Source organism: Pogona vitticeps, chromosome 1, assembly GCF_051106095.1.
Source record: "Pogona vitticeps strain Pit_001003342236 chromosome 1, PviZW2.1, whole genome shotgun sequence".
In the NCBI taxonomy this organism is placed as follows: domain Eukaryota; kingdom Metazoa; phylum Chordata; class Lepidosauria; order Squamata; family Agamidae; genus Pogona; species Pogona vitticeps.
Window position 1 is genome coordinate 3,977,844 of NC_135783.1, and position 23,603 is coordinate 4,001,446.

Sequence of the window (23,603 nt, forward strand, 5' to 3'; positions counted from 1 at the left end):
CCTCGCGGATGGGATTTAACTCCGAAAGTCACAGACACCCTTTTTGTTCCCCTGTGTTGTGATCTGAAACCCTTTCCTCTTAAAGGGGGGGGGGTTCATGAAAGCACCCTGCTGTTGTTTCCAGCTGATGCAAAGCAAAGGTACTTTTTCCAAAAGGGTTCCTTGCTCTGCATAAGGTGCTCTTTTTATTTTTCATGCCTTTTCCTTACCTAAGCCCGGGCAACTGAGCAAAGCAGGTGGAGAGAAGTTGCCGCCTTTTCTAAAAAGCAGGGCAGGATGCAGACTCCAAAAATCATCCGTGAAAAGGGAGTATTAAACAAGGGGGTCCTAGAGGAAATCAAGCCCAAACTATCCCCGGAGGCGAAAATGTTCAAACTGAGGCTGTCCTACTTTTGGCACATCCCGAGAAGGCAAAGGATTCTCTGGAAAAAGACTATCATGGTAGGAAACAGGGAAGGCAGCAGGAAAAGAGGAAGACCCAATGCAAGATGGACTGACTCCCTGAAGGAAGCCACTGGCTTAAGTTTGCAAGACCTGAACAGGGCAGCTGAGGACAGGGACCTTTTGGAGAGAGGCTCATTTAATGGGTCACCATACACCAGAGGTGACTTGACAGCGTATCCCTGCAATAACAGCAGCCAAAGACAACTGCTCTGAGGTTGTCAGAGTCAGGCCAGCACTGTGGCTGCTGTCTCTCCCTCTAACTTGAGATCTCTGGCCCTGCTCCAAGGCAACCCAGAAGGGGTTCGCGCTCTGAAATACTTCTCAAGTTACTGGCCATAAAATCTGAAGGTGTATAAAGGAGGTGTGTTTTGACGCGAAAGCGGAGATCAGATGAGGGTGGGTGGGGAGAAGGTTGCATTTGAGCTCCTTCTGCTCTTAAATGCCTCTGAATGGCCTCCCGTTCCTAAAAGCGCACAACCAGAAACGCCCGGTTCTGCCAGCTAATCCTTTCGAATAATAGGCTTGGAAGTGCTGTATGAAACTCTTTTGCTGAAGTTGGGGGAGGATTCCCCGGCCCAATTAAAGGATTAGAATGGCAAGCCATTGCATTACTCCTCAGGCGTGAATCTATGGCACTGGGGCAGAAGGAGAGAGAGAGAAAGCAAGCCTGGTTCTGGGGCTGCCTTTTGGGGAGACGCCTCCTGCTCAAGGGTCTCTCCCCCCCCCCCGACCCCTTTTCAGACGCTGTGAGCCACAGTGCAAACTGAGCAGCTGGAAGGCAGGAGTGGGAGGCTGTGGGCTATGTTTCTGTGAGATTGTACACTCGCACACCATCGGTGCCACCCTTCCGCCGCTACAGTTGGTGCTCTGCCTCCCCGCCCATCACCACGTGGTGAAGGTGGGCAACTCAGAGGCGTCTGCCACAAGGAGAAAGGGGTGTCTCAGCCTGGTCCGTCCCTTTTAAGAAAGCTTTGTCATGTCCTCAGCCCTTAAAGTGTACTTTGCAAAGAACCACAAGGGGGGGGGGTCAGGGATCTTGACGTTGCCCATTTGTTCATCATCCACCTCTGGAGTAAACCCCACAGGTCTCCTGGTCACTGGTTTCCCCTCTCAAGTGAGATGAATTATAAGCCGTGGAGCCAGCGTTTGTCCGTAGATAGTTTCCATGGTCACGTGGCCAGCGCGACTAGATACGGAACGCTATTACCTTCCCACCGTGGTGGTACCTATTTATCGACTCGCATCTTTACATGCTTTCGAACGGCTCGGTTGGCAGGAGCTGGGACAAGCGATGGGAGCTCCCTCCGTCACGTGGATTCGATCTTACGACGGCTGGTCTTCTGACCTTGCAGCACAGAGGCTTCTGCACTTTAACCCGCAGCACCTCCACGTCAGCATATGTACTTCTATGCAAATCAGTTTTTTGTTTTGTTTCGGGTACATAAATAACCATCTTAAATATCCGGCTGCTAGACTGTCTGTCCATCTTGACCCCTCCTGCTGCCTCTTTCATGCTCGGTCCAGCCTAGCTGGGCCTCGTCTCAGCATTTCCTGTCCCTAGCACAGCTCCTCAACTTCAACTAGGGAAGATCACCACGTGGTGGCCTTTCACTCAATGCCACCACCCTCTTAGACACACTTAGTGGGGACACGGGAGAGGGGCTTTCTCTGTCGCAGCTGCCAGACTTTGGAACTCCCTCCCACTGGAGGCCAGCCTGGCCTCTTCTTGGCTGTCCTTCTGCAAGCAAGTGAAGACCATTCTTTCCAGGCAGGCTTTTCGTTAGTGAGTTTTTTAAATGAATTGTTGTGCTCCATTGTTTTTAAATGTGTTTTTAGTATTGATTTTATGTACCTTTTTTATATAATAGTTGTTTTGATTCCTTTTTAATATTTGCATACTTACTGTTTTTAGCTTTTAAAAATGGTCTTTTAATTGTTGTAAGCTGCCGTAGGTCAATTTAAGGAGAAAAGCAGGGTAAAAAAATATTTTGGACACACAAACCAACTTTGGGTTTTTCCTGTACTTGAACCACCACACTTGCCAAACTCTACTTTAAGAGTGAAAGGGTCTCCTCTCTGATTAACAAGTGCCTGTGTCTGTGTTGCAGAAAAAACAGCTGATGATGATGTCCAGAAGTCTGACATCTCCTCCAGCAGCCAAGGAGTGATTGAAAAGGAATCTCTTGGGCCTCTTCTCCTGGAGGTAAGGCTAAGCAGACAGCTGCTTCATGTCATCCTTGAGAATATGCTCTTCCGTTTTTTGTAATGCCACCACCTTAGAAACTCCAGGGAGAGCCAGGTGTCTCTTCAAAGTGAGCTAGGATATGGATATTGGCACTTTCCCCGAGAGGTATCTGTGGAGCCCCCAATCAGAGTCAACCTGATTAATCCCAGCACCGGTTTCTGCAGTGGCCTACCAGAGGCTTGCAGGAAATGAAAAGGCAGAACACGGAGCCTGGGGCCCACTTCATCTGTCCCCCAGTGACAGATATCCAGAGCACAGGTTGGAAAAGTTGCTGCTTGGGACAACAGCTCCCAGATTCTCCCAGCTTGCTTGGCCCCCGGCCCCCTGGCTGAGGGATTCTCAGAGCGGCACTCCAAAAAAGTCATTTTTGCTGAGTTCTCAAAGAGGTATAATTCCTCTGTTGAGATGGGCATGAACCACCAATTTGGCAGTTCATGCTGGTACATTTTTCATCTGAACAGGCATTGGATTCTTTCCAGGGCTGCCACCTCTGGCAGAAGCCCACTCAGAGTGAGCTCCTGCCAGAGGAGGCAGGGCTGAGAAGCACCAAACGCCGGTTCAGACAAAAACAAAAAACAAAAAACAGACTAGCATGAACTGGTGGTTCGTGCCCATCTGTGTTACTATGAAGCGAAGCACCAGCAAGCTGTCTAGACGTCTAGCCTCTGTTTCCAGGTCCGTTCCCATAAGCTCCTAGGGTGAGCAGTGCCACTGGCTTGTCAGCCCCTTTGGAGTGCCTCCCCGGCATTTAGGGTTGCCTTTGCTTTATTCCATCATGGGACTACAGAAATGTCACATTATCCCCGTGGATAATGGATTCCTTAAATTGTTACTCCTTGGGATCTGGGTCTCCTGCTTGCCTGCAATCTTCCAAAACACATCTCTGTGTGCATGTCTGTGAGAGAAAAAGAGAATTTTTACTGCTTTTTTGATTTAGGATGCTCCGGAGTAGAAGCAGGGCCCCTGTTCCTTTTTCCCTCCAGAAAAGGCTTATTCAACACCGGTTGCCCGCTGGTTAGGCCTCAGGTGGGCTGCCCCGTTAATAGAACTCAGATTGATTTATACCCGATCCTGCATCTCAGCTGGTAACTCATGCTGTTTCCTTCACCCGCTGTCCATCCTGCAGTTTTTCCTCTCCAAAATACTTCTGAAAACAGACACACACATACACACACATAGTATTCGGATGTGTTTTTAGGGCAGAGCTGGAAGATGTGCTGAAATAGGCAGAAAGGGGTGGGTGGGTGTGCGTGTGCGTGTGCGTGTGCGTGTGCGTGTGCGTGTGTGTGTGTGTGTGTGTAGAAGCATTGTTGTGTAGTCCGGATCCCTTTCCAACAGGGAGCATGTGGCGCAGGAGCTGTCGGTTGCTTAGCAACGGGCAACAGCTGTGACTAAGGGAAATGGCAGGTCATGGGCCACTTTGGATGGAGGGGTAGCTTGCTTTATTGCTTCCTGCTTCTAGCTGTTAATGTAACAGAGCGGCAGGGGGTGGGGGGTGTGGAAGGGGAGAGAAAGACACCATTTCAATGAAAAATAAAGGAGTGTGAAGCCAAGCCAGTTGGGTCCGTTGCCTTAGCAGGGCAGTCATTTCTACAGGAGAGGGGAACAAATGTTGCCTGATACGCACCAACATGGTGGTGGCTCATGTGCGTAAATATATTACTGCAAATTATGAATGGGCAGTCCTTGATCAACACCCTCTTGCCTCATTGGTATTTATTTAATCATGATGATGTTAAATTATTAATTATTTAATAATAGTAATCACTATAATTCTGACTTAGGGTAGAGTGAGAGAGCTCTCAGAAGTGGCTACCTTCCCCTTCCTCTGGGGGTGCCCTGGGACGGCTGCACAGCTTGCCCAAGGCCACCCAGGCTGGCTCTACTCATAGGAGGCCCGGTGGAGAACTGAAACTCCAAACTCTGGCTCCTCCGTCAGTTACTGTATTTTTCAGTGTATAAGACTACACTTTTGTCTAAAATCTTTAGACTAAAAATTGAGGGTCGTCTTATACACAGAAGTAAGCTGAGGAGAGAACAAAAAGAAGTGGAGGGGAAAGCAGGGATCAACGTGATTCTGCAGCGCTTTGATCCCTTTCCCCCTACACTTGCTAAGCCCCATTTAGATTTCTTAATTTTGGATTAGAAAAGTGGGGGCGTGTCTTATACATGGGGGCATCTTATACACAGAAAAATACGGTTCCTCACTTGCTGAGCTATCCAGCTGGGCAGTATTTGAGCATGCCTAAACTATATTCAAAAAAGGGACATGGTGGCGCTGCGGGTTAAACCGCGGAAGCCTCTGGGCTGCAAGGTTGGAAGACCAAGCAGTCGTAAGATCGAATCCACGCGACGGAGTGAGCTCCCGTTGCTTGTCCCAGCTCCTGCCAACCTAGCCATTCGAAAGAATGCAAATGCAAGTAGATTAATAGGGACCACCTTGGTGGGAAGGTCACGGCGTCCCGTGTCTAGTCGCGCTGGCCATGTGACCACAGAAACTGTCTTTGGACAAACTCTGGCTCTACGGATTGGAGACAGGGATGAGCACTGCGCCCTAAAGTTGGACAAGACTGGACTAAATGTCAAGGGGGAACCTTTACCTTTACTAAACTATATTCAAAGGGACATCCCTTTAGCTGGGTGAGGAAACAGAGAGCAGTCAAAGAGCCCTTGTGTCTCCTGAATGATCCTTCTTGCTGTCCCCCAACTTCCTTTGGGATCCCACCTGTTCCACATCTTCTATTTAAATCTTTCAGTCTGAATCTTTTGTTGAAGGAAAGGATCCAAAGGCTGTATTTTGAAATCCAGAATCCTCAGGCTCCCTTTCAAACATGATAGCCCCTTTTGTCAACGAGGCCAGCCTGGCCTCTTGTACTGAGGGGTTCATCCCTGGAGTTACCTTCTCTAGACCAACCTAGCTCCGTACTGTGAATCCATAGGCCGGTTAGAGTAGGCCAGCAAAGAACAACAGCAGTTCAAGGAAGATGGCGAGGGGCAAAGCAGATGACTCCATGTTAAAGTGTCTACTGAAAATATGGAGTTGCAGGCAAAGTAAATGCATTGGGCCAACTTAAGAGAGGTGGCTTGTTTATACAGTGTCATACTTAAAGTCATGGTGACACACTATATATGTATGTGTATGGATCCGTCTACTGCAATGGTTCCCAACCTTAGGTCCCCAGATGTTATCAGAGTGCAGTGCCCAGAAATCCTGGCCAGCACAGCATGGGAGTTGCAGTCCAAGAACATCTGGGGGCTCAAGGTTGGCTCTCCCTGCTCTGCTGGGCTGGGAGACCTTGTCCACACTGGTTTATCCAGCTGCTATTCTGTTAACTGTGGTGACTACATGGTGAATTCAGTTCATTTGTCTTTCTCTTCAAATTTTGGCCACCTCAGCCTCACGTCTCATCGCTCCTCTGCCCTAGTGATTCTCAAGCTTGCGGGGGGTAGAGTTCCATGATGCAGATAGCCACCCTAGGAGCAGGAACAAAGAGCCCCAGACATCCCTTGTCTTGATGGCGTTTCTTTTTGCCTTGGCTGTGCAGGCTCTCGATGGCTTCTTCTTTGTCGTGAATCGCGAAGGGCGGATCGTCTTTGTGTCTGAGAACGTGACCCTGTATTTGGGCTACAACCAGGAGGAGCTCATGAACACCAGCGTCTACAGCATCTTGCACGTGGGAGACCATGCAGAGTTTGTCAAGAACCTCCTGCCCAAGTCCCTCGGTAAGCAGCTCGGTTTTCCTCGCCCTCTCCCCCAATCGGTTAGCACGTTTTAGGTCCATGGAAATTCAAGTCACAACTTGACTCAATATTGTTTTTGCTGCGGGCCATCAGGCCAGAACCGATTTATAGCAACCCTAACAGGGTTTTCAAGGTCAGTGGGGTATATGAGTGGTTTTACCAAATTCCACACCCTTGGTGAGCTTGCATGGCTGAGTGGGGATTTGAACCCCGGCATCCCTGGTCCAGATCCATCACTACGTCATGCTGTATAATGACTAAATATTACCAAGCTTGTGCTTTGGGATCATAAATTAACCCGCAGGCAAGACAACCTGGCATCCTGAGCTTACCCATGTTCAAGGACCGTTTACAAATAGTGACTCCAGTGCTATGACATTGAGCAGCTGTTTGAGGGGGGTCAGTACCGTTGGATCCATTTTTTTAAAAAAAAAAGACCTCTATCTTTGGAAAATGGTAGGGTTGAAACTGTGCCGTTTCAAGGTTCTGTTTTGTAGCTGAAGGGACTTCCAAGTGTGATTCTATGAGGGAAATCAAGATGCCCAGGGAGTTAAATAATTTTTTACCTCCTGCCTTGGCGGAGTTTGGATTCCATGAGCTTCTTTCTGCCTCTACAGTTCTGTGATTCCGTGGTGGTGAAGCGTGGCTTAAAAAGTTGAGACTTGTTGTTCCTTTTGGGGATCAGTGGCTGGAGAGCAGACAAGGATGATTGGGGGACTCCAGTTTTCTTTACTTTTCTTTGTTGTGTGAACTCATGATGCTACTTTTGTACAGCCATTATTCAAGGTGCCCTGGTTCTTTCCAGCTTGGTGAGGCTTCGGCTTGGTTGAAAACTGCTCAGGAAGTGCAGAGCGTTGAGAAGGCGCCTTCAAGAGCACAAGGAGGCAGTAGGGAGAGGTTAGGAGACAGCGCCGTTTTGCAGAAGGGGTTTCAGTTTAATCCTCCCGACGTCTCGCTCCAAATGTTTGTCACTTAATCTGCATATAAGCTCATTTTTGGAATAATATGCTTACTCAGGAGCATCATAATGTAATTCCTAGTAAGAACTTCTCTTGACTGCTCGAGCAGAAACTCCCGGCAGACGTGGAAGCTTTGCTCTCTGCCGCTGTGCGGCCCACGAGGCCACAAACGAACGTGAGTGGCTTGTTGAACAGGGTCGGCCCAGCCCCAGCACACTCGACCCTTGACCGCCGGCGCAAGGGGTGCCCTTTGGTCGGTTCCCGGCTGCCGGTGGCCTGCTGAGCACCCAGCTGGCTTCAGTCGAGGGAATTGTCGCTGCTCACAGATCAATGCTGGGTTCAAAGCAGGCCTGCTCGGTGGCCTGCCAAGCTGGCCGATGTTTAATCGACTCGATGATAAGGATCTTCTGGCTAAAGACGCCTCCCGTTTATCCAAGTTGTGACCTGTTAATAAATGCCTGATTAGCTGACAAGCCGTTGGCCCAATAAACTCCTGTTTTTTGTTACGGCTGCCTCTTTTCAGGATAGGGGACTTGCTGTAGTCTGTTGGAAGGCTCCTCTCCGGAAAGGAAGGGAAGAGCCATCCAAAACACAACCCGCCCCGAGTAGACATTGTCTAGAGGGGCGGGGTAAAAGTCTAATAAATAAATAAATCGCAATCTTGTAGTTCTTAGGTGCTGTCAAGTCACCTCCGATTCATGGCAACCCTATGAATGAGAGACCTCCAAAATGTCCTTTTCCTTGATTGCCCTGCTCAGCGCATGCAGATTCAAGCCTATGGCTTCCTTGAGGGAGTCAGTCCATCTTGTTATTGGGTCTTCTTCTTTTCCTGCTGCCTTCCACTTTCCCCATCCTGATGGTCTTTTCCAGAGAATCCTGCCTTCTCAGGAGGTGCCCAAAGTAAGACAGCTTCAATTTAAACATTTTGCCTGTAGAGAAAGTTCAGGCATGGTTTGATCGAGGACCCACTGGTTCATCTTTCTGGCAATCTAGGATATACACAAAGCTCTCCTCCAGCAGCACATTTCAAATGAATTGAATTTTGCCCCCCTGTCATCTTCCTTAACTGTCCAGCTTTCACACCCGTACGTTGGTGATCAAGAAGGTGTGGGTGTTCTTGGCCTCCAGTGATGCACCCTGAGACGCGAGGATCTTTCCTTCATCGCTGGCCCTCCAAGTCTCAAGTCTCCTTCTGGTTTCTTAGCTGCCGTCTCCATTCTTACTTAAAACAAATGTGAGCTATTTAGGGTTTACAGTCGCTAGATGGAATGGGGCAAGGTGGACAGAGAGCCCTTAAAAAGAGTATTCCTTGCCCTTTGCACCCAAGGTGGGCAAACGGATGCCTTTTAGATGATTGAGTCGGTAATTCCCCTAAACTCCAGCCAGCCTGGCTGATATGTTTGGGGATTGTCAGAGATCGTCCTGACCATCTGGAGAGCACCAGATTGCCTCCCTCAGCACTCCTCAGCCTGCAAGCATCCTTGGCTGTTTGGACGAGGTAGAGCGTGAGGGCAGAGGAAGGAATGACGGAGCCTCTCCCCTGTCATTTCCTTGATCCCTCCACTTCCCACAGTCATACATGCCCAAGTACAAAATACAGGCATGCCACTGTGCATGTGTGCAAAGATACACATGTACATACCGTGCCCGCAGAGGGAATGCCCGCACACAGGTACACACACAAAAACACACATACCAAGAGCTGCAACCAGCTCACGTGAGATCAGATCGTCCTCTTTTAGAGTTACTTTGCCTTGGACAGAGGGAAGAAGTGCAAAATCTCCATAGGCAGTAGAGGTGTGAGGAACCTCTGACAAGGAGTAGGGGGCATTCATTTGAGTTGAGAGGGCTAGGAGTTCCCTGGGGCGGGGCGGGGAAAGAATAGCAAGAGCAAAGTTCCCTCGGGAAGAGGCGCTCTCCGGTTCTGGATCGCGTGTGGGTTCCACATGAGTTCCGCGTCCCTATAATGTGAGCCGTCCTTGTAGAGCAAGACTGCCAGATCAGCCATCACCAAGCATCTCAGGTTGGCGATTTTTCCTTTCCAGCAGAATGAGGGAGAGGGTGCCCGGGTATTCTTCCTTGTGGGATACATGCTGACATGTTCCCCATGGCCCTTGCCAATGTGTGGCATTGAGGAAGGGCTTTTGCAGCCTCACGTTTTACACCCTGATCCAGTGGGCCTAAGCCTGTGTAAAACACAGCCGTGAACCAATGCTGCTGTTTTCAAAATTGGTTCCCTTAAACTAGGACCAGCCCCCCCTCAACCCACACCGCCTGAACACTGATTTCAGTGTGGCTTGTATCAGATTAGCTCCATTCAGGATTAAATTGAATTAAACTAATTCAAAACTAATTTGAAGGGACATGGTGGAACTGTGGCTTAAACTGCAGAAGCCTCTGGGCTGCAAGGTCGGAAGATCAGCCGTCGTAAGATCGAATCCACGCCGTGCAGTGAGCTCCCGTCGCTTGTCCCAGCTCCTGCCAACCGAGCCGTTCGAAAGCATGTGAAAATGCGAGTCAATAAACAGGCACCACCTCGGTGGGAAGGTCACGGCGTTCCATGTCTAGTCACGCTGCCCACGTGACCACGGAAACTGTCTCCGGACAAACGCTGGCTCTACGGCTTGGAAATGGGGATGAGCACCGCACCCTACAGTCGGACACGACTGGACTAGGACTTTACCTAGTTCAATAGAAGGCTGGCTTAAATCTGTATTTCACTTAATCAGGTTTTAAATTAATTTCCGCTTATTGCAGCGCACACTGGCGTGCACTTGAAGTGTCATGTTTTGTGGGATGTCATCATACCATTTAAACATAACACGCGCGCACATACCAGCTCATTTCCTATGTCCTGTGCTTTCAAGTCAGAACGAACTTACAGCAGCTCTAACAGGACTTTCAAGGTAATTGAGATATTTAAGGAGTGTTTTTTATCAGTTCCATTTCCCCAGTGAGTTTCCGTGGTTGAGCAGAGATTCGAACCCTGGTCCCCAGAATCCTGGTCCATCATTCTATCCACTAAACGTGCTGGGAATCCCAGTTCCTATACAGAATTGTACAATCCAAGGTTTTTTAATAAATAAAATCTGGGCAATATTTACTTCATATTATCTTTTCGAGACGGTGCAAAAAAGCCTTGCTTGTAGCGAGCATATTTTTTTTTTAAATGTGAATATGGTTTCCAAGGAAACTGGTGTACCTAATTCAGAGGTGATTACCTAAGGAGAGTTAGAAATCGTGGAACGACTTGATTCCGTGGCACACCGCGTCCTTTGCATGTAGCGGTTGCTAAGCGGTGTTCCTGGCATCTCCACTTTAAAATGACATTTTGTACCTCAGCTAAGAAAGGAGGGGTTGTATCTCAAAGTGCAGAATGTGCATTTTGGAGACGGTCCCAAATTCAGTCACTTTTTCAACTTAGAGGGATCTCTGGTGGCGTTACTGCACACGGTTCCTGGCAGTTTCATTGAAGCAAAATCCACATTTAATCGGCTGCATCTCTACACCACCAGTATCCCATTCCAGGTTTTGTCACATTTTGGACCTCTGGTAGAAGTAGAAGGGAAAATTCCTGTTGATTTATACTGGGAGTGAGGAGATGTGGCCTCCCTGCTCTGGTGGACAGGAAATGAAACCTTAGGTAAGAGACTGCCTGGTGATATCAGAATGGATGGAGATTTGTTGTTGTTTAGTCATTTAGTCGTGCCCGACTCTTCGTGACCCCATGGACCAGGGCATGCCAGGCCCTCCTGTCTTCCACTGCCTCCCGGAGTTGGGTCAATTTCATGTTGGTCGCTTCGATGACCCTGTCCAACCATCTTGTCCTCTGTCGTCCCCTTCTCCTCTTGCCTTCACACTTGCCCAACACTGGGGTTTTTTTCAGAGAGTCTTCTCTTCTCATAGACTTGGAGCCTCAGCTTTAGGATCTGTCCTTCCAGGGAGCACTCAGGGTTGATTTCCTTTAGAATGGATAGGTTTGTTCTCCTTGCAGTCCAGGGGGCTCTCAAGAGCCTCCTCCAGCACCACAGTTCAAAAGCATCAATTCTTCAGCGGTCTGCCTATTTATGGTCCAGCTCTCCTTCCATACATCACTACTGGAAAAACCATAGCTTTGACGATGTGGACCTTTGTCAGCAAGGTGATTTCTCTGCTTTTTAAGATGTTGTCTAGGTTTGTCATGGCTTTTCTCCCCAGAAGCAGGCGTCTTTTAATTTCGTGGCTGCTGTCACAATCTGCAGTGATCATGGAGCCCAAGAAAGTAAAATCAGTCACTGCCTCCATATCTTCTCCTTCTATTTGCCAGGAGGTGATGGTGCCCATGGCCATGATCTTAAGTTTTTTTTTATGTTGAACTTCAGACCATTGTTGTGCTCTCCTCTTTCACCCTTATTAAGAGGTTCTTTAATTCCTTACTTTCTGCCATCAATGTGGTATTGTCTGCATATCTGAGGAGGTTGATATTTCTTCCAGCAATCTTAATTCTGGCTCGGGATTCCTCCAGTCCAGCCTTTCGCATGATGTATTCTGCATATACTGTAAGTTAAATAACCAGGGGGTCATTATACAGCCTTGTCGTACTCCTTTCCCAATTTTGAACCAATTGGTTCTTCCATATCCAGTTCTAACTGTTGCTTTGTGTCCCACATATAGGTTTCTCAGGAGGTAGATAAGATGGTCAGGCACTCCCATTTCTTTGAGAACTTGCCATAGTTTGCTGTGCTCCACACAGTCAAAGGCTTTTGCGTAGTCAATGAAGCAGAAGTAGATGTTTTTCTGGATGGAGATACAGCAGTATTAAATGGCAAATGTGCAAAGCTGGGTCACAGTGCAGTGACACAGGGTGTGCAAGTGACCTGAAAAGACCCAAACACCTAACGCAGCATTGCTCAATTTAAAAAAAGGGTCTCCCTCCATGCTGCCTTCATCCCGCATGTCTGCCCCTGCTTCTGTTGAGTCTGGCTGGCCTCCTCTTCACACTACAGTGGTGCCTCGCATAGCGATCGCTCCGTTGAGCGACGAAATCACTTAGTGACTGAGTTTTTGCAATCGCAGAAGCAATCGCTTTGCGGTGGTCCCTATGGGGTTTTTTCGCTTTGCGATGATCACGGGGAAGCGATCATGGCAAAGCGACCCTTTTTTAACAGCTGATCGGCAGTTTCAAAATGGCCACTGGGAAAACAAAATGGCCGCCCGCTGTTTTTCCTCGCTTAAGAGGCAATGAAAATGGCGGCGCTATGGAGGATTTTCGCTTAAAGGTGAGGTTTTAAGCCCATAGGAACGCATTAATCACGTTTTAATGCGTTTCTATGGGCTTTTTAATTTTGCTTAGCGATGTTTTCGCTTAGCAACGTTTTTTCCGGAACGGATTAACGTCGCTAAGTGAGGCACCACTGTAGTCAGAGTGTGCAGACTTGCACCATTTGCATGCATGGATTTCAGGAAATCGTTTAAACCTAGATCGGCACAGCCGCGACGGATGCACGGAAATGCTGGGGCAGCACTGGTGGCAGGATGCTCTTTGGAGGGAGTGGCCAGCCCCATCCTGGCCATCCCTGGCTGCCGACTGAGCTGTAGTAAAGAGGTTCTGGCTATGAACAGTGGCCTGGAAGAGGGCAAAGAGGTGTCGAAAGTGCAGACACTGCAGGAAAAGCAGCAAGCTTACGTTGGGCAACTTGGAGGGCAACATGGGTCATCATTCAGGGGCCAAAATGATACCAGGCCCAATTACTGTCAAGGCCCAGTGATGGGAACTGTTGTCTTTGTTGTTATTGTTACTTCTCACGCATCCAGTATCATAGTTGTCAGAATTCTACTACATTTGCCAACAACCGTCAAATGGGTGTCAGTCTCAGTAGCAAAGTGCTGCTGGTTCAGGAGTCAGAAGGTGTATTCCTCCTTGCAGCTCCCCTGGCGGCCGATCAGTTACTGGGCACAGTTTAAAGTTCTGGTTCTAACCTATAAAGCCCTAAACGGCTCGAGTCCAAGCTATCTCAAAGACTGTATCTCCCATTATGGGTGTTAAGGGCATCAGGAGAGGCCTCCCTTTTCAGTTCCAACCAGCGTCACAGGTGTGCTTGGTGGGGACACAGGAGAGAACCTTCTCTGTGGCTGCTCCTTTAGACTTTGGAACTCCCTCCCACTGGAGGCCAGCCTGGCCCCATCTTTGCTGTCCTTCTGCAAGCTGGCGAAGAAGACCTTCCTCTTCAAGCAGGCCTTCCCTCAGTAGACCAGCTACCTGTGCATGATCTTTAGATGGATTGTCATGCATGACTGCTTTGACTGGATTGTTAGTACTCATATTTACCATTTTTGTGTTTTCCATTTCTCAGAGTGACATTTTTTAAAAAAAATGTATGCTTATTGATCTTTGCCTTAATATTTCCTGTTAGTGATGTAAAATGCCTCCTTATTCATTGATCGTAGCTTTTAAAAAATACCATCTTTTTAATGATGGGAGCCACTGTTGTGTATTCATTGTTTTCAACTTTAAACTTTGTCTTCTATTGTTGTATATCACCTTGGGTCCTTTTCAAGGAGAAAGGCAGGATATTGATTGATTGATTGATTGATTGATTGATTGATTGATTGATTGATTGATTGATTGATTGATTGATTGATTGATTGATTGATTGATTGATTGATTGGCACATGCTGAGGAGTACAAGCCTCTGCTCCTTCGCAGGTCACAGTTTACTGCTGAGATGTACACTTTTTGACTTGCACTGATGTAAGTAAATAACAGAATTCAGGCCAGTGTTTTTCTGTGGGTTCCAGGTGTTTCTACTCTAGAACATTAAAAAGTAGTGCTAGATGGTGGCCATATAGAACAGTCTTGGCCTCTCAGATGATACTTAGGGTGCACCATCTTCTGTGGTCTTAGTATTAATGCTCTGACTTACAGAAGTCAGTTTGTTTGTTTTCACCAGATTTTGTTGTGGCACCGCTGCTGAATTATTTGTTGATATAAAGGGCGTATCCTAAGCTTTCATGTGTCATTTCAACAATACTCTGTTAACTAATCAAGACATTACTCTTGGGACCATGGGTCATAACAGCATGGAGAAGAGAGGAGTGCAAGGAATCCAAGAAACATGTGCATAATATTACAGCTTCATTCCCTGGATCTTGGGTTAAATAAGGAGCCTCGTGACACAGTGGCTAAACTGCAGGACTGCAGCCGAAACTCTGCTCACGGCCCAGTTTCAGTCCCAGGTAGCTGAGTGAAGGTTCATTCAGCCTTCCATCCTTCTGAGGTTGGCAAAATGAATACCCAACTCTTTGGGGCTGGAGAAGGCAATGTGTCACCTGCATAATTGAATTGTAAACCACCCAGAGAGAGCTCTTAAGCTCTGTGGGGTGTTGTATAAACAGCACACTTTGCTTTTTTGCTTTAATAGTGTCGGGGAAGCCCGTGTCCTCAAACAGCAGCTTGGAAAGTCAGCACAAGCAGTAATAGATTAGATAAAAGTTTGGCAATTGATGGGCGAAGGCTTTGACTCCAACTGGCACCTACGAATGTTTGTAGCAACCAAATGTTTTTGGGGGTTTGGGTTTGTCCGGTTTGAGGGATGGGATCTTCCCTCCCTCCCTGCCCAGTCCCCAGATCCTAGTCTTTGGCCCGTCCTTGTTGTTTTTCAAGGTTCCCCAAGTGAACGGCTTGCTTCTCTTCCTGTCCCTCTGCAGTAAACGGTGTCCCTTGGCCCCAAGAGTCCACCAGGCGCAACAGCCATACCTTCAACTGCCGGATGCTGATCCGGCCCCCGGATGAGCCGGCCGCAGAGAATCAGGAGGCCCGCCAGCGCTACGAGGTCATGCAGTGCTTCACGGTGTCCCAGCCGAAACTGATCAAGGAGGAAGGCGAAGGTAAAGGCTGAGCAGCAGTTTCTCTGGAGAGGACGGTCGTGCCTGCTTGTGCTGTGTTGCATTTCTGGTGGCTGTAGAGGGGAGGGGGGGGACACCGTGTCCTCAGATGTCCTCTTGCAGGGACCTTTCTTGCAGGGGAGACTGCGGCTTTTCAGGAGGGCTTGGTTCCTCTCTGCTGCCTTGTCCGCTTGGTTTGGAGAGAAGGCTCACGGTGGCCCAGAGTTCAGCCAACGGCCCCCTTCGGGATGTGCGGCCTGTAAGACCCACCACCGCTAGCCCAAGTCAGCCATTCAGTGCTGTCCATTCAGGAAGGGTGTGAGTTCCATCGCAGCCCAGATCCTTCCTTCCTCGGGCCAGCTGCGCTTACAAGATGTGGCACTGCATGTTGTAAAGGATCTCCACAAAAAGATCTCATTTTTAGGTTGCGCGGTCCCTGCTGCAAGGGACCGCCCCGTGCTGTCCTTTTAGTCGCGCTGCACAAAAGCGAGTTGTTTCCAGAACCCCAAGCTGGGGAGCAAAGGCGGCCGATCTGGTAGGATTAAAATGCTAATTGGAGGGCAGCGAGTCTGTGAAGCTGGGCGTTTCTCAGATTGCCCTCCGTCTCAGGGAAGGATCCTAGGAGCACCAGCCAGAGACTTTTGCTTTCTCCACTCCCACAGCCTTTCTGGAAGGTGTGTGTGTGTGTCTCCCTGGATCCTTCTGCCTACGGTTGAGATCCCTCGCTAACCCCTGACTCAGCCCCTCTCCTGCCAGAGAAACGTTCCAAGAGAACACTTTGGGCTCTTTTTTGCTTTTCTTTTTTCAGCAGCCCTTTCGTTCCAGTACATTAGCTGAATTAATCCATTGCAGCTTACACAGGAGATCACAACTGGAAGAAATAAATCACCCAGGGGTTTATGAGCCTGTACCTTGCCCAGAGCTGAGCGATGTTAGCTTTTGCTACTGCCTTTTCTTTTACAAGGCTGCCAGGTCCCAAGGGCCTTTGATTTAATTCCTCCGTTTGAGCCTTTCCCCCAAATTTATAAAGTTGAGCACCTCAGCTGGCAGGTCATGCTTTCCTCCTTCAGGTGAAGACTAGTCACCCCAAGCCAGACTGATTCCTTTTCTCCTTCCGGTCTTCTCAAGCCCTGCGAGTTTGTGAGGCTGTGTTGGCCAAACTCCATCGGAGGAACATGATCTCAGAAATGGGTCATGCCACTCACGCTGACTTTCAGACAAAGTGCCTGTTTCTGCTGGGGGGGTTAGTTAGCAAAAAAAAAAAAAAAAAAAAAAAAAAAAAGGATTTCTCCTTTTGCAAGAGTCCAAGATGACATTGTACATCCTTTGGCAGAGGTCTGCCTCTCCCTTGCAAAACTGTGGTTCCCTCTTTGGGAAGGATGGTTTTAAATTCAGGCTTGCCTGTGTGAGAGTTTCAGGGCTAGGACTTGACACAGGTGATGGGAACGGGAAGAGGCAGCAGCAGGAGTAGAGGTGGGGGTATTCATATATGAAATTGAATAACCCCGTGCAGCTGGACTTAACGAGGGTCCAGCCCCTGGGGCCGGACTGTCCACTAAGTCTGGCTGCGCTGGGATATTCGTATATGAATACCCCCATCTCTAATTAGGAGGCATGGAAGGGGCGAGCCAAAAAAGGTTGAGGGGTTCGATTCCCCAGGTGTTCCCAGCCTACAGCACTGATCCCAGGGATGCCTGCTTTCCCGTGCACGATCTTGTTCTTTTTCTGTTTGTACAGACTTGCAGTCCTGCCTGATCTGCATCGCACGAAGATTACCTCGACCCACGACTTCGGAATCTTTCATGACCAAACAGGATACTACAGGTGCCATTCTGAAGGAGAGCCCGTGATAATGTAGAGCCCTCTCCTCGGGTCGTTCTTTGTCCAGGACAGCCCTCCGTTGCGGAACGGAAGCTCTTTGTTCAGGAGCACCGCGTGTGTGTATGGTCAGGAGGCCCTTGGTCACAAGAGACGGGTGCAAAAGGCAGTTGAGACCGTTTTTGGCTCCGTTGTTTTTTAGGTTCTCCACCCCTGGATAAAGGTTTAGGAGTTCATTCAAAGGCATTGCACAGAAGGTGGGTTTGGAACTAGAGGGTTTGAGAAGCAGGAGAGAAGGAGAGATTTTATTCCCATGAAATAATTCCGAGCCAAAGGGTGATGGGGAAGGAACAGGTGACACCCTTTGAGGAAACTGGAGATACTTGGGTGTCTTAGGCAGTGGAAGAAAGGAGGTGAAATGGAGACGAATTAAGCCAATGGTTAGGGGATCGACTATCCCGTTGTTTATTTATTTCCTAGTTTTATCTGTTAGTAGGAGACCTGTGCTTTCTTTGCCTCTAAAAAGAGGCACTCAAATTAATAGGCAAAATCCAAGGTAACAAAAGCAAAGCAAAAATGCAAAAAACTTTTGGGACCTTAAAGACTATTCTGTTTTAATGTGAGCCCACATTAAAAGATAAGAGGGTTTCAGGCGGCACGTGTTTTTGTTTGTTTGTTTGTTTGGATTTTTCCTGGTATGCTTTCACAAGAGCAACACAGCTACCTCTTCTAAAACTCAAACGAATAGGCCATTCAAAATACGTAGTAACAAGAAGGAAACGCTAAAGCAGTGGTTCTCAGCCCAGGGTGCTCCAGATGTTCTCGGAGTGTAACTCCCAGAAATCCCAGGCAGCGCAGCCGGTGGTGAAGGCTTCTGGGAATTGCAGTCCAAGAGCACCCGGGAGACCCGAGGCTGGCTAGAAGGCAAGAGCCAGGAGGTTGGTGGCGGAGGGAGGCCTGCGTACAGAGAGTGGTTGGCGATTTAATTGCCTGCTTCTCTGGCTCGGACTTTGGGTTTCCAGCTCTAACCTCTTTTCTCTCCCTGTTCCTCTCCACTCAGGTAAAATCATCTCCATTGACACGAGCTCCCTGAGAGCAGCGGGCCGGACCGGCTGGGAGGATTTAGTGAGGAAATGCATCTATGCTTTCTTCCAGCCTCAGGGCAGGGAGCCCTCTTACGCCAAGCAGCTATTTCAGGAAGGTAAAAAAAAAAGAAAGAAAGGCTTCTCCTCTTTGCACGCACAGCCATTGTTGCCGGATAAGTGCTTTCCGGAACGCAAATTTTAAAAAAAAAGCCAACAGAGAAAGTGAATAAACGCTGCCAAAGGAAGTGGCTGAAAGGGCTGAGTAATGCCAGAGGCCCCTCCGGTGGGTGAGGAAGGCTTGCCCGTACGGTCAATAGGATTCCAGGGAGCCGCCAGTCCAGCCCTTCAGTCTGCCGTGGCAACCTGGCCCCGGGACGGACATGGCCTCCCGCTCTTGCGGAGGGCGTGCCAGCCCAGAAGCCCTGCTTGCAGTCCTTTCAGGAAGCGAGAACTGGTGCCAATCCGTCAAGGAATTCAAGGCCAGACTGCTTGGTTGGTCCGAAAGGGGGGACAGCCATGTTCCCGAGTCTCTTCAGATGGAGAACAAGGGTGGTCGTTTTGGACTGCTGTCTGGAAAGGAAAGGCAGGGCATGTATTTAACTAACTAAATAAGTCAGTGCCTTGAAACGATTTGCAAAAGCTCTTTCAGGTGAATCTTCGTATCATGAACGTCTTAGAAAATAACATTGTTGCTTGTCCAGGGGTTTTTCCTTCTTTGTTTGTAGTCCAGGGGACTCCATGCATCTTATAGCAATGATTTCTTTGGAATTTGCAAAAAGAGGTGCTCTCTCCAGACACTTAAGCCCGAAAGGGTACTTTGCTGTTGTCACCTTGGAGGGTGGAAATGATTTTTAGGAATCAGTAGCATCCACTGGAGAGAGGAGGAACTCTGAGCCGTCTCCTGAGCTACAAACACACTCGCAGGAGCCCCTGCCTCCATCCTTTTAGATGTCAGATAGGGAGGCATTACTCACAGAGTTGAGGCGGACACGAAAGAAAGTGAATGATCGCCACCCATTGTACAGCAGACATTCTATGGGAACAGTTGCTGTTAAGGGCAGCGATCTGGTGTTCCTAAGTCCCACCGGACCACCCTGAGAAGACCGATCTTGTCCGGTTTTGGAAGCTAAACAAAGCCAGGCATGGTTCGTGCTTGGATGGGAGACTGCCAGGTATACAGCGGCGCTCCAGGTGTTGCTGGCGAGGGCTGGGAAACCCTCCAGTAGCTGCCAGTCAGAGTGCAGCAGACGGGGCTAGACGGGCCCCGAGGTGCCTGGCTCCAGATCCTCCTTATCCCATCGGACCTGCTGCTTATTATTTCCCTCCCCGCGGCCTCCCCTCCTCACCTCTCCACCTTCCTTCTCAGTGATGACACGGGGCACAGCCTTCAGCCCTTCTTACCGGTTCACGCTGAGCGACGGGACTGTGCTGAGCGCTCACACCAAGTGCAGGCTTTGCTGCCCTCAGAGCCCGGAGATGCAGCCCTTCATCATGGGCATTCATACCATCGAGAGGTGAGTCCCGAGAACTCCTCATCAAGTGGGTCGCTACTCCCTCCCCTCCATTTTTTATGTTTGCCTCTTCACTGTCATTTCGGTTTTCTTGATTTATTAGCCGTGGGCTGCTTTATTTATAGGCGGTGTTAGTGTTTAGTATATTATTTAAGGATGATTTCGCCTTAGGTTTGTTTTTACTTTGGTTGTAAACCACCCGGAGTCATTGGACGTTTACAGGTTTATTAAATTAAATTGGATTAAATTTTATCTGCCTTTGCCCCATTAGACTGCACGTTTTGTGGTCCGGGACACTCCAGCTGGGAGCCTGGTGGTGGGTTTTGGGTCCCAATCGGTGGCAGGTCTTCTTTGCTGCTGTCTCTGGATCATTTGGCACAGACATCATACCCCCCCCTTGCCACATTTAGCCTCACGGATCAAGGGAAGGGCTTGTGCCACGAGTACAGAGTGAGGCCTTCCCTGTGCCTGTTGAAGGTGCTCTTCTTATCACAAAGGGAGCCAAACGCCCAACCCTGTACGTTCTCTGCTGGTGTCCACCTGGGGAGGTTTCCCTCCTCTTGGCCTCCGAGCGGGGCCTCTTGGAGAACTGGACCCTACACAACAATCCCCAAGAAAGGGGACGGGCTTTCTTTCATGGGACGTTTTTACACAGCAGCTGGTGGAGGGCCACCTGCCGGGGATGCTTGAGTCGCTGATTTCCTGCATCGGCCGCAGTGGGTTAGGCAAGATTCCCGGCAAGATTCCTTCCAGCTCTGCAGTTCTGTGATTCGGCGGGGGTGGGGGTGGGGGTGGGGTGGAAAGATGAATTTGTTTATGGTATCGGCATTTCCATTCTGGGATGATTTAATGCTAAATAAAAGGGGAAGAGTGCCTTTGGAAAACCACAGAGAGAGCAACCCAGGTGAGGAGAAGCACAGATAAATTTGGCCGTTCCCCATCCTACCCTCCGCTGATGTAAATCCTCCTTCTCAACTTGCTTTTCTTCCCCTCACTGTATGGGTGGGGAAACGTTCGCTACAAGGGTCCGTTGAGGAAGGCGCAAGAGGAAGGGAGAGAACCTGGCCTCTTGCAGCTGGCCTGCGGAGAAGGGCTGAATCGGTTTCAGCACCTTGGGCGGTGCTCTCTCCCTGTTTTTCACTCAACCTGCCTTTTTTTGCATTCTTCCTATATTCTTTTTTCCCCCCTTTTATGGATGATTAACACATCGCCACCACCTTAATTGCTTTCACGTCGAGCAAACGTTTTCACGGCTGGCTTCTCCTTCAGCAGAAGCTTAACCCAGCCACTCCACCTTCTGGAGAAATGAGCTATCTCATGGTCCCATTTTTACGGTGTATCCCCTTTTGAGCCCGTTGGGGGTTTGGTTTCCTGGAGAGGAGAAGTGGCGTGATTGAATAGCAGCCACCGTCAAGAATAGCGGCCCCTTTAAGGGTGGGCCGAAGCCTTCCAAGGTAGGCACCGTGACAGTGAGACGGATCTGGGCATCCTCTTGCGCCTTTTGACTCCATCCGGCACGCAGTGAGAAGGGGTGTTACATCAAGGAACTCTCTAATCTTTTCTGTCTTCTAAGGGCTTCTCCTCTATCATGCTGCCTCCCCTGGCACCCCTTTGAACGGACTCTCCCAAAAGCCCACGCAGGAGAGAAAGCCACATAGGAATTGCCAGTTAAATTGGTCACACACATTTTTTCTGGGTACCCCTGCAGAAGCGGAAACCAGCAGAGGTTGGACTCCGGGGTGCACAGCCAGTTCTTGTGTCCTGTTTCTGGGCACACGTGCTCCCTCGCCGCTGCCACCCCCTTGGCATGCCCACCGGATGAAATCCACTCCTAGGTCACTTCCAAAAAAGAAAGTGAACTCCAGCTTGCCTCTTTCCTTCCCAATCTCCTGTAATTTTTTTCTTTGTTTTTCTGGCCTCAGGGAACACGGCCCGTTGTCGCCTCAAGAGAACCCCAGCGCCGGAATGCCTCTTCCCCGTGTCAGCCCCTCCCTGAACCCCATCATTTCTTCGGGACAAGGCATGACACTGCCCTCTCCTCACCCTCCAGCCAACGGCAGCATGTTCGCGGCCAACACGAACTCCCCGGCGGGTGCCAACCTGCACGGCAGTACCAGCGCCGCCCCCGGGCAAGCCGGTTTCGGATGTTCCCCGGGGAGTCAGATGGGAACGGGCGTTGCCTTAAGCCAAGGGCAAGCTGGCCTGCAGAACAGTAATCATGCCATGAATCTCAGCAGCTCCCCAATGAACAGCGCTGGGGTTCCCCCGACCCACTACCCAATGACCCCGAGGCATCGGGTGAGCCCCGGACTGGCCCACCGGCCCAGAGTGCCAAGCAGCTCTTTCTCCCCCACCCTGCCCCCCAGCCACTCCCCGGTCGGCCTGGTGAGTAACTGCGCCGCCAGCAGCACCATCGGCAACCGGCCTTACCTGGGCGCCCCGCTGAACTCCATGCAGGGACTGCCAGAAGGCCCCAGCCCCCCCGTGGGCTACTCCACGCCCCCGCCCCCCGTCCTGCGGCAGCTGAGCAACCAGAACTCCCCCAGCCGGGTCAGCCTGCCGGCCATGAAGACGGAGCCCAAGGACAGCAAAGAGATGGGGTCCCTCCTTTGCAGCATGGCTCATCCGGACGGCCTCCCCAGCGACGGGAAGCCCTTGGACTCTGGCTTGCTCCACGGCGGGGACCGGCTCTCGGAGGGCGACAGCAAGTGCTTGCAGGCCACCAGCCAGAAGCTGGTCCAGCTCCTGGCCACCACGGCCCAGGAGCAGCTGCGGCACGCCGACGCCGACACCAGCTGCAAGGAGCCTTTGTCCTGCACGGGGGCCTCGGGGGCGCCGGCCTCCGGGAACCCCGTGGGGAGCGCCTGCCCCTCCTCTCACAGCTCGCTCACGGAGCGGCACAAGATCCTGCACCGGCTCCTTCAGGAGGGCAGCCCCTCGGACATCGGCTCCCTCTCTGCGGAGCATGACAAGAAAGACGGGGCGCCCGGCGGGATGGCCGCCGCGGCCCCCCCGCAGATCCAGGGCCCGGCGACCCCTGACCTGAAGCTGGAAGCGGACGCGGCCAAGAAGAAGGAGTCCAGAGACCACCAGCTCCTCCGCTACCTCCTCGACAAGGACGAGAAAGAGCTGGCGTCCAACCCGACCTTGAGTCTCGAGGACGTGAAGGTGAAAGAGAACCCGGAGCAGTTAGACTCGTGTGGGGCGGCCGCTGCCCCACTGACAAAGCCCTCCGGCCAGGAGGAGGTGAAGCCCCAGCCCCAGAGCCAGGTGGGTGGTTCTCGTTTTGGAAGCCAAACGTGCTTCATCCTGTTAGCGGTAAGGTCCGTGGTGGGTTTTGGCTGAGGTCCCACCGTTTCCTTAGCATCAAGGAGCGTGGCGGTCGGGTGTGCCGGGGGAACGCTCCTAAGCAGGAGGGCACAAATTCCTTGCAGGCTTGGCCAGCCAGATGATCTCAAGAGGGCCTCCCTCTTTCACTCCGCAAGTGGCGTTTGTCCTTCCTTTGAATGCAGGAGAAGATTGAATTGTGCCGGTGGCTTTGCTCTCGTGTGAGCCAGAGTCTCCTGCTTCCCAGTGATTCTCAGCCCGGCCCAGTCCAGCTAGCCTTTTTTTAAAAAAAGGTGGGTTTCCCAAAGCAAGAGAACAGGGTTTTTCCCCCACCTCCCAAAGATACCCACCTCGGATTTTAATTCCTGTCCTCTTTACAATCTTTTGGGGTTTTTTGTTTGCTTGTTTTATTCCAGCCAGAGGAATACAAGGTAGAAGGGAGTGTATGAGCCGGGAGGGGTGGGCACAGAGGTCTCCCCTTTTCTTTTCTGGTATGGAAGCAGGGAATAAGAGAGAGAGAAAGAGAAGCCAGCTGCCAGAGAGCCTGGAAAATGGAAAGAGTCTGTGGAGGTGGGAATGCAGAGGGAAGGAAACGTGCCTTCAGTGACTG

At 50.2% G+C, this 23,603-nt stretch overlaps 1 protein-coding gene across 13 annotated transcripts in view; it reads left to right on the forward strand.

The window, feature by feature from the left end:
* The window catches only part of NCOA1 (nuclear receptor coactivator 1), a 291,778-nt gene that overhangs the window by 227,182 nt on the left and 40,993 nt on the right, over positions 1–23,603 (forward strand). For all 13 annotated transcript variants that reach the window (XM_072986356.2, XM_072986368.2, XM_072986373.2 and 10 more), the window contains 7 exons: positions 2,553–2,647; positions 6,235–6,412; positions 15,076–15,255; positions 16,990–17,076; positions 18,131–18,271; positions 19,522–19,669; positions 21,589–22,936. In XM_072986356.2, coding sequence (XP_072842457.2) covers positions 2,553–2,647; positions 6,235–6,412; positions 15,076–15,255; positions 16,990–17,076; positions 18,131–18,271; positions 19,522–19,669; positions 21,589–22,936 — 2,177 coding nt within the window. The remainder of the gene's footprint in view (positions 1–2,552; positions 2,648–6,234; positions 6,413–15,075; positions 15,256–16,989; positions 17,077–18,130; positions 18,272–19,521; positions 19,670–21,588; positions 22,937–23,603) is intronic.